Here is a 15,882-nt window from a genome sequence, read left to right as displayed (position 1 = left end):
ATTTTGTTGTTTCATTTTGTAGATATTCATTTTTAAAAACTGTAGTCCAGATTGAAGATGCTCTGAATTTTTGCAGGCAAACATTAGTAAATCTTAAATAATAAAATATTAACGAATGCCAATTGAAAAAGCTGTTTTTTATCATTTTAATGAAAAATTAACTAAAAATCTTGTTATAATACCTTTTGAAAAATACCATTTGAGTGCTATTATTTAAACAAGATATTTATAATATTCTAAAGAGCTACTTAAGATTGTAAGGTATAATTTTGTTTTTTCATTTTGTGGATATTCATGTTTAAAAGCTGTGGTCCAGTTTGAACATGCCTTGAATTTTTACAGGCAAATATTGGTTAAACTTTAAATAATAAAATATTAATGAATACCCATTGAAAATTAAAACCTTGCTATATTATCTTGTGAAACGATACATAATGTTTGAGTGTTATTATTTAAAATATATCTTTATAATATTTTAAAGAAGTTACTTGTATATACATTTAAACGTTGTCGAATTTTGCTTTGCACTTTAAATATTGGTTAAACTATAGATATAACAAAATATTAACGAATACTAAAAAATACTACTAATACTATTTTATATTTTTCTACAGAAACTATGCCTACTTGTAAGTTACAAGTTTGTCCTTATGATTTATAAGTGTTTACATTTAAAAGCTGTTCGTCCATTTTGAATTTGTTGAAAAGGTCAAGCAACAAACATACCACATAAATCGTGTTAAGTTTTTTTCCCCCGCAAGATTTACACCGCAATCGTAAAACGTAACAATTTAATCGCCACGAACGTTCCCATGACTGGATCATACAAGTTGGAAAAATCAACATAAGTCGACGTCCTCTTACGCACGTAGGGTCATCGAAGGCAATAATATATTTGTGTAAAAAAGTCTTATTTACATGCGGTCTCGGGTAAAACACAATCGAATGCGGCGTGCGACCGTGACAAACACACAAAGAATTCTTGTCGTCGGAATGCACCGTTATTGGGAAGTGCACGTTGGAAATTTTATTGCCGCACAGTTTTAGATTGGCCATAAAATGATCGAAAACAAGAAAATCCTAATGAAGTGTTTAAAGTATTTTATGCGTTTGTTTTATCACTTAATTCGACGCGCCGAACAACTTTTCCGATGTTAAGTTCATCTTTGGCCGCACCATAAAAAACTAATGAAGATTCGTTTAAAATCGATCGAATTCAATTAGGCAAAACATCATCGGCGATGGTCACGATTCGGCCTAAATATAACTTTAATTCGCACAAGTTTAATAACACTTAATCTTGGTAATTGTTGTTATTGCTTTCCTGTCCGTTACGTTTAATTATTTTCATATAATTTCCTGTCGCTCATTATCTCCTTTCCTTTACAAGGCATTGTTGTCTAGGTCAGGCGTAGCATTTCTTCGGCCGCCTGTAATTGAATTGTGACCGTAAAATAATCGAGAAATTGTCTTTTTTCTAAAAAAAAAACCTCGGGCCGTAATTAAATTTTAATTAGAAGGGCATTAACATTTGTGACCCCAGCTAGTACGAAAGTAAATGTCAGGGAAACATTCTGTGTACAATATAACCACGATTTTATTGGGCAAACAACATGGAACCATGTGTGTATTGTTTAAATTTAAGTAAGTGCTAATAAACAAATTTGCGTTTGTGTATTAATAATTAGTTGTTTAGTCTGTGCGTCTGTTTTTTGTGTTGTTGGAATATGGATGTGGTAAAAATCTAAAAACCATCAGAAGAATTAAATTAATATCTAGTTTCATAACTGATTATTATTAATTTATGGTAATTGCAGATCAGATTCATACACGTGTGGTATCTGCATAATTAACGTCTGTAAATCTAAACTTTTATTCTTATATTTCCACGACCTTTTTGTAGTTATATATTTATAGTACATAATGTTGACATGTAGGTAATTAAATTATGATTCATTTGCATATAATAGGTGGGCAATCAGACGTTTTCTGAAATATTATGGTATTTTCTGAATTTAATTAATTTATCTTATTATAAATACTTACAAATTAATAAATAATAGTTCGACAAAATCCAAGACACATCAAGTTTGTTGTTCAGTATGGCGAAACTCTTAACTTAATGAGGTATTACTCAACCCCCATTGTTGAGTTGAAAGTTAGGTTAGGTTAGATTATGTATCAATTTTGTGGCACTGTGGCCAACATTTCTATTTTTAGGTTAAGTTATTTAGTATATATAATCTGTATATGTTTGTAAACAAACTTTAATTATAAGTTGGCAGTATTAAAGAGAACCAAAAAAAGTTACTAGAAAATTGGCGGGATCCTAGGCTTGTGATCCAATAAGGTATTAAAAACCCTTTTTAATGAGGTATCACTCGACCCCCATTCTCATTTGAAAAAAATTGGTGACTTGGGTTGAATTTTAAGTTAGGTTTGCTAATATACAGTACCAATAAAACACACTCCAATCATTTAAAGGAATCGTAGTACAATATATAACATTTGTGAATATTGTTGAAAAAGCCGAGAAAAAAACACGGATGCGTCTTTTCACCTAAAAGTTACTCTTGGAGACGATTCTTGCGTTATATTTATTTATTTGTATTTAATTTGTAGTATATCAATTAAAAGTACATTCAAACAATAAAATTATGTCAATTCGTCGCATATTAATTTAAAACTATTATAAATATTTAATTATTATACTCAACAAAATTTTTGACTTCCTTAGTTGTCGCCATTACAAATCCATAGCCAACTATAGAAATATGTGATTAAATGGAATGGAATATTTATTTCATTTATTGGAGTTATATTTAGATAATCCGTTTAAATGATAAAAAATAAGTGTTTTTCGTATAAAAAATGATAATTTTGATATGTCTCAAAACAATTTAATTTACAAACTAATCAAATAAACTGAACAATTAATACACACCTGAGATTTTAATACGTCTTTGTAAACTCACGTTAAAGTCACACAAATAGATCGGAGAAAATATGAAACACCACCGGACACATTTATATGATGAACGCAACAGAAAAGTCCGTGTAAACCGGCGACGCTACGAAATTCGTTAGAAATGCATTTGGTCATTGTAGACCAATCTGAATGCAGTCATTGTCGTGATTTCTGGAAGCAATACGCGGTACCCCTGTCCAGTTTACAAATCCACAGCCAACTACGAAAATCTGTGATTTTAAAATTGAATTTTGATTATGTATTATTTGAATTATAAAGGTTAATATTAAGAAAATAAACTTAAATAATAAGAAAGTTATTGTTATTGTGAACGGACGAATTTTCTCTATTTAATTCAAAAACCAAATCCGCAAGAGTGACGAAGAATGAATTACATGTAAATGAGGGTTAGAGAAGGACGAAAGAGTCGTGCCAGCTAAGTAAGCGGTGCATTTTTTAATGGCCGGCGGCATTCAATTACGTTTCTTAGAATTGCAGTTTTAATGTGAAGATACTAGACATTTTTCGAATGTACCTTGATGGATTTGCGTGATTTTAACGCAGGATATTATGAAAACTACAAAAAATGTAAGATCTGTTTTATTATACTATTAATTAGGTTAAGTTAGGTCAGGAATAAATTTCGATTTGAGAGCCATTGTAGTAAAAGACAATATTATTATTTAAAACAATTATTTAAATATGGATCCAATAAATAAAACAATAATATTTCACTTAATAATAAAAATTGTAAACTGAAATTTGAAATTAAATCGTACTAATGAGTGTAATCAAATGTAATTTTGTCTTGAAAAAAATATTTTTCAATGCAAATAAAATTAATAGATGCATTCTGCATTCTGATTGGTTGATGCTTAGTTGCCAAGTGCATCAAATTGGTCGAGGCGTAGTTGCCAAACGCATTCGGTTTTCGGACCGTCTGCGCTTCGCAATATTTGTGCTTGACGATTTCGCGAATCCGTTCAAATTTTTAGAGAGAGTGGAGGGGGTAAATATTAGATACTTGATGTTTCGGACCGAATCTTTCGGGGACTATTTTATTCAGATTTTAGGATTACTCCAGTTTATGTACACAAACTTTTTTTAATACAATTAGGTAATGCGGGTAATTTTTTTTCGTTTATTTATTTTTCATACAACTAAAAAAATTAAAAAATTAAATTTAAAAAATTCAAATTAAATTTGGAAACTGAAATTAGATATTTTTTTATTAACAATACCACAGAATCAGCGGGAATTAATTAGAACAATATTAATTTAAGTTTCTTCCATCATCTATTTGTTACATCTACTTTTATATTAAGTTTTCAGATGATATCTTAACATTTAATGAATACTTTACAAAATTATATGATTATATTAAATTGTAATTGTTACCAAATTTTTCTAATATATTTTCCATAAAATTGTGATTTCTGGACTCTCCCAAACTGAACTGTTTATAGTTCCATGACCCATTTAATCGAATCGAAACGGATACTTTAATCGGAACGCGAACCCCCAAATTACTTCAACTTTACGTATCCGGCAAGGGCGACGTTGCACTCATTTTCTTTGTTTCGCAATGCGAACATCTGTGATGCTTCCTGCCAGTTCGCTGTTGCAAATTTTAATCGTTAGCTTTATCTTATTTTGTTTGCAGTTAATGAAAAAATTGTTTTCTTATTTAAATGTTTGTTTTTAACGAGGAAACTAAGCATCAGTTGTTTAGAAGTGAGAGTCAGCTTCCAAAGTAAATGACATATTAATTAATTTCAGGAAACGGAACATCCTGAATATTATGCACTTTCACAGATAAATAATAGAGGATCATAATTGATTAGACATACATACCAAAAAAGTTAATTTTTAATTAAACTTAATTGCAGTCATTAGCTTAATATTTTTGACTGTTTAATTGACTTGTTAATAAAACGAATTTGTTTAGAGTCAATTGTTAATTAATTTCTTAACACATTAGGTCCTTGATTTTGTTTGTTTCTTTTTCAAATATGGCAACACTGCCATTTTATTTAATAAATTCTTAATTGTACTAAAATATGTTGTTGTTGTTGGAACTAAATTATTCATTAACTATACTTTAGTTTTTTAATAATTTATTTGGTACAAAATTTAATTTATTGTCCAATTCTTAGTTGGCTAATAAATTAGTATGAAGACAAAATTAATTGTATTTTTCATCAATTTTCTAGTAATTTTTGGTATTACCAACGTACAAACAAGGTTTGCTTACAAATTTTTGAAGGTTACATATGCTAAATAAATTAACCTAAAAATAAACTCGTTGGCGAAAAATTATTGAATGAATTGTGGAGTAAATGGCTGTATATAATTATTGTAACAGTTTAATTGTAAGTTGAGGTATTGAATAAAATTAAAATTACTAAAAATTACTAAAAAATTGGCTAAGAAAGGATCTTGTTCAGCCTCCCCATTATTTAATTTCTGTACTACTCATAAAAATAATTTGAAGATTTCAAAATTGGTCAATAAATTGTTGTGTGAACAACAGCTACCAGTTTTTTTGGTTGCCAAAACTGTAATGTTCTTGCGAGTCCGGCAACGCAGCTGGTTCTCAGGCAAGTAAAAACGGATAGTCAGCTGTTCAGTCGTTGGCCACTCGATGCCAGGCGTAGATTAGTTTGTGTTGCGCACGAGGTCAAGACGATCTATTCTTGCTTGTTGTTGTTTTTGTTTATTTTTTTTTCGATTTGTTGTTTTTCGTTGTACCCGGACGTCGGAAAACGGCCGGTCCGCCACTGTTGCTTTCCGCGAAGTATGGAAGGACTGCGCTTCGAGATACAGTAAGTTAAAACTGGAAAAAAAAAAATAAAATATTTTGGCAAACCACGTTTTTCATGTTTCATGGTGGTTTATAAAACATAAGTTTTCGGGGAAGTACCCACATGAAATGTTTGGCAACGAACAAAATATTTCAACAATTTGGCAGAGTTGTAAATTTACATATTTTCTGAAATATAAAATTATTTTTGGAGCATGGATAATTTATTTTATTAGTAAAATATATATTTGTTAGTTTTAACATACTAACAACAATATTTCCAAAAGTAGTTGTTAGATTAATTTAACTAATTAAAATAAAATTAACTATTTTATTTTATTATTTCCCTTATTTTTTTTAATATTTATTATACATTTTTAAATGAGCAAGTTTGTGAAATATGTCCACTTTTTACTTATGATTTTTCAGTCAGTTTCACTTTTTGAATATGACCATTGTTTTAATAATGAATATTTTTTCAACATTCATAAGATATTTCTTTGATCTGAATCATTACAGATGTTTTAAATCAATATTTCTGATATTTAATATATTTTTTTCTGGTTTTAATGTTTATTTTTGTAGTGAGCTTTGAAATAAATTGTATTTGATTGTATTTTTTATAATTTCTGTATTATCACAAAAAGTATATAAATTCCAGTGATGGACACAAAATACACAAAAAGTATAGAAAATAAAGATGGAGGCTTTGTACTTGGTATTGTAACTATAGAATAGTTAGAAGTTTCATGAACACTTTCAAAGAATCTCCTTAAATGAAGACACAGTCAGTAATATTTTGAATTTAATGATCTGCATGACTAGATCCATCAAATTAGGTATCAAACCTTACTCAAGAACAACAAATTGATGCCAATCTCTGAAAAATTGTCTGAAAAAAAAAGAGTGGAATCCACTCCACACCTCTAATTTCTTGATGGGGAGGATTAAGTGCATACGTATGTTGACGATATTCAGCTATATTTGAGTTTCCCATAGAATAAGTTATTAGAAACATTAATGAGGATATGACAAAAAATTCAAAATATTCTCAAATTTTGTATCATGTACTCTCATCATGATATATTATTATACCCCACAATTGGATGATCAATTTGGGGTCCAACATATCCTGTCAGGAAGTAAGAACACTTCTACTTTCAGTATAATAGCTAAGGTAAAGGTGAACTATAAGAAACTGAAAATAATGACGTTGTGGCTCGAAATTATAGACTCGAAATCAGTTTAGAAGATGTATAATTATAATTAAGATAAATGACGAATCAAATGATCAGTGATGAATAATATATGAATATTTATTCATCACTGATCATTTGATTTCGTCATTTATCTTATGTTGTGGTTTACTGTCCACGATATTTTTATCTTAAAGCTACTTAATTTTGCACCGAACAAAGAGTTTTTTTTTTTAGTTTACCAATCTCAGCGACCGTAATTAAACGAGTGATTAATGCTCGCCAGCCGCAACCTGCATATAATCATCGTACGATTGATTAATTATTATAAAAACTGTACAGGAATGCGCATTTATTTCCATTTCGTAGTGGTCCGTTATTCACCGGTGTATAATTTAATTCATTTATTAATAAATTAGTATACGGATTCCTTGTGACATAGAAATATTCAAAAACACAAATTTCGGAACCCATTTTCCATTAATATTATGATATCCTTGACATTGGTAACATTTTAAATGCGGAATGTTTACTTCGACCTTTGTTATAATGTTATGCGAAAAGTTGATTACAAAAATAAATAGATGTAAAAATTAATACGTATCATTTTAGGTTTTATTCGCTGCGTATTAATTTTGAACTCGAATCAGACAACCAAATTATGTTGTTGGTTGTGAAAAAAATGCCAAAAACTCGTTTCTACACCAACAAAACCTACAAAATAAACGTCTGGGAGATTTTTCGGACGTACCATTGAACGTTTATTGTCGATACCCACCTTTTAACCTAAGATAAATATTAAATACGTTCGCGGTCCAAACACACACACACACACACTCATACACACACAGAATATTTAATCAGGAAACGTGGACTGCGTATATTATTTGGGATTGTTGTTCGATGTAAATATTGCCCATTAGTCACTTCTCAACCGACAATTATTCGCCGAGTTTGTACGGAAAATGGTTTCCTTATTGGTGTTCCAACCTTGTGATTGAACCAATGACGATATTCTTCAGCCAAATCTTTTGAAACTTCGGTAGTTTAATCTGTTTTGTTTTTTAATAGTTTTGAGGTAAATATTGTCTATTAGTTTCAGTTCAACATAAAATTACTCGTCGAGTTTATATAGAAAATTGGTTCCTTATGGATGTTATAACTTTGTTATTGAACCAATCACAATATTCTTCAACCAAATCTTTTGAAACTTTGGTAGTTTAATCTGTGAAGTTTCAGTTTTGTTTTTTATTATTTTGAGGTAAATATTGTCTTATTAGTCACTGTTCAACATAAAATTACTCGTCAAATTTATAAGGAAAATTGCTTCCTTATGGATATTGTAACTTTGTGATTCAATTAATAACGATTTTTTGGAAACATATTTTGCAAACCAGACCATTTAATCTGCTGAGTCTGCTTTAAGTCTTGTTGTTTACTGGTTTCGAGCTCGTGTAATTACTAATATAAAATTATAATTTAATAATTCTACAACAGATTCAAACACTTGATATCAAGAGCATCAATTTTGCACATATCATATGCCAACAACTATTAAAGCAATGACTTCCCATTAAGATTACAAGGCCTTTTACTTGTTTAATCTTTCATTACATTTAATTGTGCTAATCCGTACAATTCAACCATAAAATCCCGCTCCACATGTCATGTTTTACTCACTTACGATCAGATTTAGCAACCGGTGACACAGTTACTTGCTGTTTTTTCCAGACAATTAATTCAAGGTAGAGAAAAAATGACATTACCCGCCAATTTATAGGAGCACCTGCAGGAAACGCCAGTCCTGTTGCTAACCGGGGTAGTTCACCATTTAAAACCAGCTGCCTCTAAGACATTGTTGCGACCGTAGGTGTGAATTTTTTACCTGCAATGGGCAAGTGCTTGTTTGACAAAAGCCGTTGGGCAATGTCTGACCGCATTTTCCGAGAACACGTGGCCCAAAATTTGTGTCACTGATTCCATAATATAACAGTGGGCCGAATTTTCGTTCGACTGTTTGATCAACCAGCACCTTATTAAATTTGGAGTCTGTTTCACGTTAGCGCCACATCGGTGGCTTATAAAAAAGATTTGTTTGTCTTAGACTTTTCAACGGTGTCGTGTTATTACAAGACACAAGCAACACGTGTATGATCACAAAAATAAATTGGATTCGAATGTGTGACATTTAAAAGGGGCACACCGCCTTCGTTTTTACCTAATGCGGTTTACAATTCGCTTTGAAGTTGCACACAATAAATTCCTTCCGAATTGCTTTATTGGTGCTAAAAGAACTTTAATGATCTGGCTATTTCGTATTTAAATTGGTCAAAAAAGCATATGGTAGTTACGAAATTGGACAATCAAAACGAGATATCATTAGGCCTTTTACTATACTAACAAAATGCGCCTTAATGAACTCATTGGTATAAAAGGCTGCACCTAGGAAATTGACGGTTGGCTTTTTATTCAGTCATTAGGTTAAATGCGTGAATGAAGAGCTGGAATTAGTTGGGCCATCAAATGTTTCCTCATGGGTTATTAGTGTTTTTGTAGAGTTTGTAATGGAATGGTGCTCAAGCAAATATTAAAATGAAAATTCTTCAAAAAAATTACAGGAAAAGGATTTGATTTACCATTTAAAATAATAATTTTTTTATTTTTTATAATAGAATTTTAAACAATTTTAAACAATTTTCATATTGTTAAAGTATTTAAAGATTGAATTATTATGTTTATATTGCAACATAAAGATAACAAAAGATTTGTCAAGCAATTTTTAACATAATCTAAAAGAGTTTAAACAGTTTTGAAGATCATTAATAAATTAATTTTATCATTTTCAATTTAATTAAGATATATTTGAAGCTACATATATACATAAACAAATAATTATAAACTAAAGTAAGTCATTTAAATAGACTTGTGATTAATCATTATATAATGAAGATAAATTTGAAGTTAACCCATTATAAACAACAAAGCTTAATTTAAAAATAATAATAATTTCAATAACTATCAAATTAAATCAATTTAATTTGACTATTAAACTAACTGAACAGTTTATTTAATTAAATATTTAGAATTAAAATTTTATTGCTGAGACACATTTTTATATAGTCTTATAATTATTGAATACTTTTTTAATATATTTATAAGCTTATTATATTAATAGTTTGAATAGATTTAAAAACACATTTAGAATTTTGATTTTTAATACAAATTAAATAGTTCTACTACTATTTAAACACTATTTAATAGAATTTAAAATCAACTTATTCAGTTTTGAAATATGGTAGATAAGAAAAAATATTGCAACTATTTAATAACTTATAACTTAATACAATTAAAAACAGGTTCAAGCTTTTTACTACTATTTAGAAATCATTTATCATTATAATCTGATTAATGATAAAATAAATCGTTTAAATATTTTAAGAACAATTAAGAACATTTTAAAACAAATAAATGAGTTTTATTTCTATTTAAAATCATTTAAGCTAATTTAAGTTCTATTTATTAATTTTTAAAATATACTATGTGAAGAATTTTGCAAGTATTTAATAACAATTACTGTTTGTGTGGTTAATGGTAAAATAAGTATGCTAGAAAACAATTTAGAACATGTTAAAGCAGATTAATGAGTTTTATTATTATTTAAATACCATTCAACATAATTAAAATTCTATTTATTCACTTTCAAAAAATTTTAGTAGAAGAATTTTGCAATTAATCTTATTTTTTTGTGTTTAATGGTAATTAAAAATGCATTTTAAATAATTTAAATATTTTTACAAAAAATTAAGGACATTTTAAAACAGATTAATGAGTGTGAATTTTCTATTTAAACACTATTTAATCTAATTTAATGCTATTTATTCACTTTTAAAAATTACTAGATGAAAAATTTTAATATAAATTAAAATTTAAGAAAAAATATTTTACTATTTATTATTATATATTGTTATTTTTTTTGTTTAGAGGTAAAACAAATATATTTTAAATTTCTTAAATAACTTTAAACAATTAAGAATATTTTAAAATGGCTTGATCAGATTATCTATTTCAGAAGTAAACTAATTTTGCTATTAATTATTAAATATTGTTATGTTTTTGTTTTTAAAGGGCCTTAATCAGTTTTACTATCATTTAAAAGACAATTAATATAAATTATATTTATATTAATTATTATTTATTTTCTTGTAAAAAATGTCACATTTGATTGTTTAATGGTAAAATAAATTGTTTTTAACAGTTAAGAATATTGTAAAATGACTTGAAGAGATTTACATACAATAAAAAAAACACCATGCAATTTAAAGATAATTTATTCACTTTTAAAAAAATATCAGAAGAGATATAATTTTACTTTTAATGATTAAATATTGTTATTTGTTGTTTAAGGATAAAATAAGAGAATAAATGTTGAATTTAATTTAAGAATATTTATTAACTTTAAAAAATACTGGAAGACAATTCCGCTATTTATTATTAAATATTTTTATTATTTGTTTAGTATGTAAATAAATATTGTTAAATTGACTAAATTAAGATTATTTTAAAACTGTTTGATCAGTTTTAAAATCTATTTATTTATTTGTAAAAATACAAAAATAATAATTTAATATATGTTTATTCCTTTTTAAAAAATAGAGAAAGGATTTTATTAATATTTAATAACTATTGTTGTTTGTTTAATGGTAAAATTGGATATTAAATATAATAATTAAATGTTTTTAAATTAAACAAGTTAATTTTTCTGCATTAACAAAAAAAAAATGTTAATTTAATTTTTAAAATATTATATAATATTAATATTAATAAACAATTTAACATGACTTAATATTGAGTGCTGAAATTATTTAAATATTTTTAGAATATGTAATTTAAAGTTGCAAATGAATTTATCAGTTTTATAACAATCTATGACATGAATAATGAGTACTATACATATAAGTATTGTAAAAATAGAAAATTTTAAATTTACAACTTCCTAAGACTAAGACACACTCCATTATCTCTTCAGAAAGCCATAAAATCTTATAGTATTTCCAAGCTAGTGTAATTGACCAATTTCACACATTCCACTAAACCTCCAAAACAATAAAACTCTTTCTCCGTCCCATCACCGAATGGATACGTCGCATAATGTGCGGCATTGTTTCGTACATTGCCATAGGTCAATGCAATTTGAACGGTCACATTTATGAATATTAAAAGATGCCGTGGAGATGATGACAATCGCAAAGGTCAGAGACTGACCGGTCGAAAACACAGCCCAGATACATCAAAACAGTCTTGAACCGTGTCAACAATGACGACCGTTTTCTGTCGCACGGAATCCGGCGTAACGAGTTCCAGACCACGCGTTTTATCACACTCGCAATATTTATTTATGTATGCAAATTTTACAATTTCGTCAGTGTAGTAAACACAACGTAAAACCGCCGTCGTTTTTATCGCCGTCCGATTTAATTACTCAATCGTTGCTTAACTAAATAAATAGTTTGGACGGATCCAATTAAAATTAACCTTGCTAAAGGACTGGAGGTAATTTGCGAAAATGGTAATGAAAAGGATATGTTACCACGCTTTGTCTCGCATTTTTCCCACGGCGCAGACAAGAATACCTGTCCCATCATCTTTATCTTTAATTATGACGAATGCGCTCGGTATGTGTGCTGTGTGAGCTGTTCTGTTCCCAGAAATTTTAATAATTCCGACAAAGATAATTGAAATTATCATAGGTAAAACGTTTATTGCCCCCACAATGTCGGTTTTTTAACGTTAGAGGACTGCAGCAACTAATGCTGCACGTTAATTAGTCTCGTCACATTAAGATAGGTGCTGTAAAACAAGTGTGTTTGTCGGGAATTGTGTTTATTTGTTGATAAATAGCGTACAATACGTGGCTGGTTGTTGGAATGCTTTTTCATATAAATGCCACAATATTAAGTGGTAAGTGATATGAAAGGGGGCACTGAACAGAATCCTTTTGGGATTCCAATATGAATTTATTTAAAACTTAATCAAAAGTTGTTTGATTGATAATTACCAATTTTTTTAAAGAGATTTTGTATATAAGATAAAAAAATAATTAAAGTAATTCTTTAAAGATTTTTGACAGGATTCCAAAATGTTCAAAATTTATTATAAATATTTTTAAAATTTCATAATTATTTGGAGTATAATCAAAAATTTATAATTTTCCAGATGATTGTTAATTTTTATACATTAAAAACTATACATTTATTTTAAATATATCTTACATTTAAAATAATAATAATAATAATTTAAATAATTCTTTAAAAACTTTTGCAGGGACCCAAAATATTTAAAATTTATTATAAATATATTCAAAATTTCATAATTATTATATATTGTATATTATATAGTATTATATAGTATTATTTGTATTCTTACTAATATTTCAAAATAATCAAAAATTGATAATCTTAGAAAAATGTTAATTTTTATTTTAATTAAAGATACCTTACATATAAGATAAAAATGATTTAAATAAATCATAAATTTCGTAATTATTTCGAAAATGATTAAAAATTGATAATTTAAAAAAAAAAAAAATTAATTTTTATACATTCAAAACTATTTCTTTTACTTATTTTAAAGATATTTTAAATATAAGATAAAAGTAATTTAAATAATTATTTAAAAATTTTAGCAGGTTCCAAAAAAATTCAAAATTGATTAAAAATATTTTGAAAATTTCATAATTATTTTGAAAATGTGAAAAAATTGATAATTTTCCAGTTAATTGTTGATTTTTATACATTCAAAATAGTCATTTTAAAGATATCGTACATTTAAGATAAAATTAATTTAAATAATTCTTTAAAAACTTGCAGGGATCCAAAATGTTTAAAATTTATTATAAATATACTCAAAATTTCATAATTATTAGTATTCTTACTAATTATTAAAATAATCAAAAATTGATAATTTTTTAGAAAATTGTTAATTTTTATTTTATTTTAATACCTTATATATAAGATAAAAATGATTTAAATAAATCTTTAAAAAAACTTCAGCAGGGCCCCAAACAATTCAAAATTTATTAAAAATATTTTCAAAATTTCGTAATTATTTTGAAAATGATCAAAAATTGATAATTTTTTTTAAAAAAATTAATTTTTATACATTCAAAACTATTCTTTTACATAAGATATCTTAAATATAAGTTAAAGTAATTTAAATAATTATTTAAAAATTTTATCAGGCTTCGAAAAATTCAAAATTTATTATAAATATCTTCAAAATTTCATAAATTATTTGAAATATAATAAAAAATTGATAATTTTCCAGAAAATTGTTAATTTTTGTATATATACTATTCTTTTACTTATTTTAAAGATATCTTTACATATAAGATAAAATTAATTGTTTACAAACATTAAAATGGTTCCAAAAAAATTAAAATTTATTTTAATATATATATATATATATATATATATATATATATATATATATATATATATATATATATATGTTAGCTTACGTCATCACCTTCACCGATGGACCGATGCGACGTGCTCACATCTATTTAGACTAGTTTTGTTTTATAAGCAAATCTGAAGTATTTGTTTACATTTAATAATCGGGGCAGTTCTTAAGAAAGAACCAGGCAGTCAAGCTTTAGATGTCGAGGGTTAAAGTACGTTTGTTGTAATAAAGCGTATTATTGTGAATTTAGTGTTTTAATCCAACTAAAAAGACAGATTAACAGTCGCTAATCTATCATCAGAAGTGGGATATCTTCTCGTGAATTATTTCCGGAAGAAAGGACCTAAAATTTTTTTTTTTGTGTTTCTTTGTGAACAAACAATGGCAGACAATAGTGAAAAACACAAACGCGCAGTGAGTCCGAACGTTGTGAACATTACCAAAAGTACATCGGAGAGAGATTAGTAGCAAGAAAGTAACAACAGATTCCAAAAACAAAACATGGAAATTTTATCGACAATGGCCAACGCCCAAACTACTCAAGCAACATTGAAGATGGCTGCGCAGAAGGTTTAAGTGTGGCTGCAGCGCAGTTTCGACTTGTAAGATTTAGAAATTGCATTTGAGGAATATGACTTGAATTTGTCAGGAATGGACGAGTGGGTTACGAAAGAAATAAAAGAACAACCGAATGGATATTTTAGACATCTTGTGAAAAACTTTGCAACTTTAACAGCACCGATATCTGCACTGTTACGTGAGGGAAAATCTTTTGAATGGACATTTAAATGTGAAAATGTACGATTGATTTCTTATCCGATTTTCAACATTTTTGATCTGGAATTGTCAACCGAACTACATACAGAAGCAAGTTCGTTAGGATTAGATGTCGTTGTTAGCTGTCGAATAGAGGAAAGTTGAAACCAAAGTATCACGGACCCTTTGAGGTAACGCATTGTTTACCTAATGAGAGGTACGCACTCCGAAGGATTGGCAGCCGAGGTAGAACTACAATAGCAGCGCATGAACAGTTACGAACCTGGCCAGATACAGAAATTCTATAAGGTATGATGGATATAGATTTATTTAATAAGATTGATGTGTGAATGTGTGTAAAGGTCCCTGCTTAGTAGGCTGTTTAAGGTCCCTGTGTATCAGGCTATATGTGAAGGTCCCTGCTTAGTAGGCTATGATTAAGGTCCCTGCTCGGCAGGCTATTTTTAAGGTCCCTGCGTCGCAGGCTATGTTTGAGGTCCCTACTTTGCAGGCTATGTTTAAGGTCCCTACTTTGCAGGCTATGTTTAAAGGTTCCTGCTCGGCAGGCTATTTTTAAGGTCCCTGCTCTGCAGGCTTAGATTGTTGTGTTCTGGGTCTGTGAGACAAGCGGATAATAGACCTGGTAGTGGTTGAACCGCCTCTGAGCTCCTGGCTAGAATATGGTATCTTTTGATAGC

The 15,882-nt window shown here is 28.1% G+C and overlaps 1 protein-coding gene across 6 annotated transcripts in view; it reads left to right on the top strand.

Moving 5' to 3' along the window:
- The window catches only part of LOC109595660 (tripartite motif-containing protein 3-like), a 38,861-nt gene that overhangs the window by 5,289 nt on the left and 17,690 nt on the right, over positions 1–15,882 (top strand). The window contains exon 1 of one of the 6 annotated variants that reach the window (XM_020011081.2): positions 5,429–5,793. The exons of 4 other annotated variants lie outside the window; for them this stretch is intronic. In XM_020011081.2, coding sequence (XP_019866640.2) covers positions 5,768–5,793 — 26 coding nt within the window. In that variant the 5' untranslated portion in view covers positions 5,429–5,767. Of the gene's footprint in view, positions 1–5,428; positions 5,794–15,882 lie in introns of those variants that run through there. One more of the 6 variants, XM_049968030.1, reaches the window with a different exon arrangement.

The sequence above is a fragment of the Aethina tumida genome, chromosome 5 (assembly GCF_024364675.1).
Source record: "Aethina tumida isolate Nest 87 chromosome 5, icAetTumi1.1, whole genome shotgun sequence".
Taxonomy (NCBI): domain Eukaryota; kingdom Metazoa; phylum Arthropoda; class Insecta; order Coleoptera; family Nitidulidae; genus Aethina; species Aethina tumida.
Note: the sequence above shows the minus strand (reverse complement) of the source record. Positions and strands in the feature narration are given on the sequence as shown.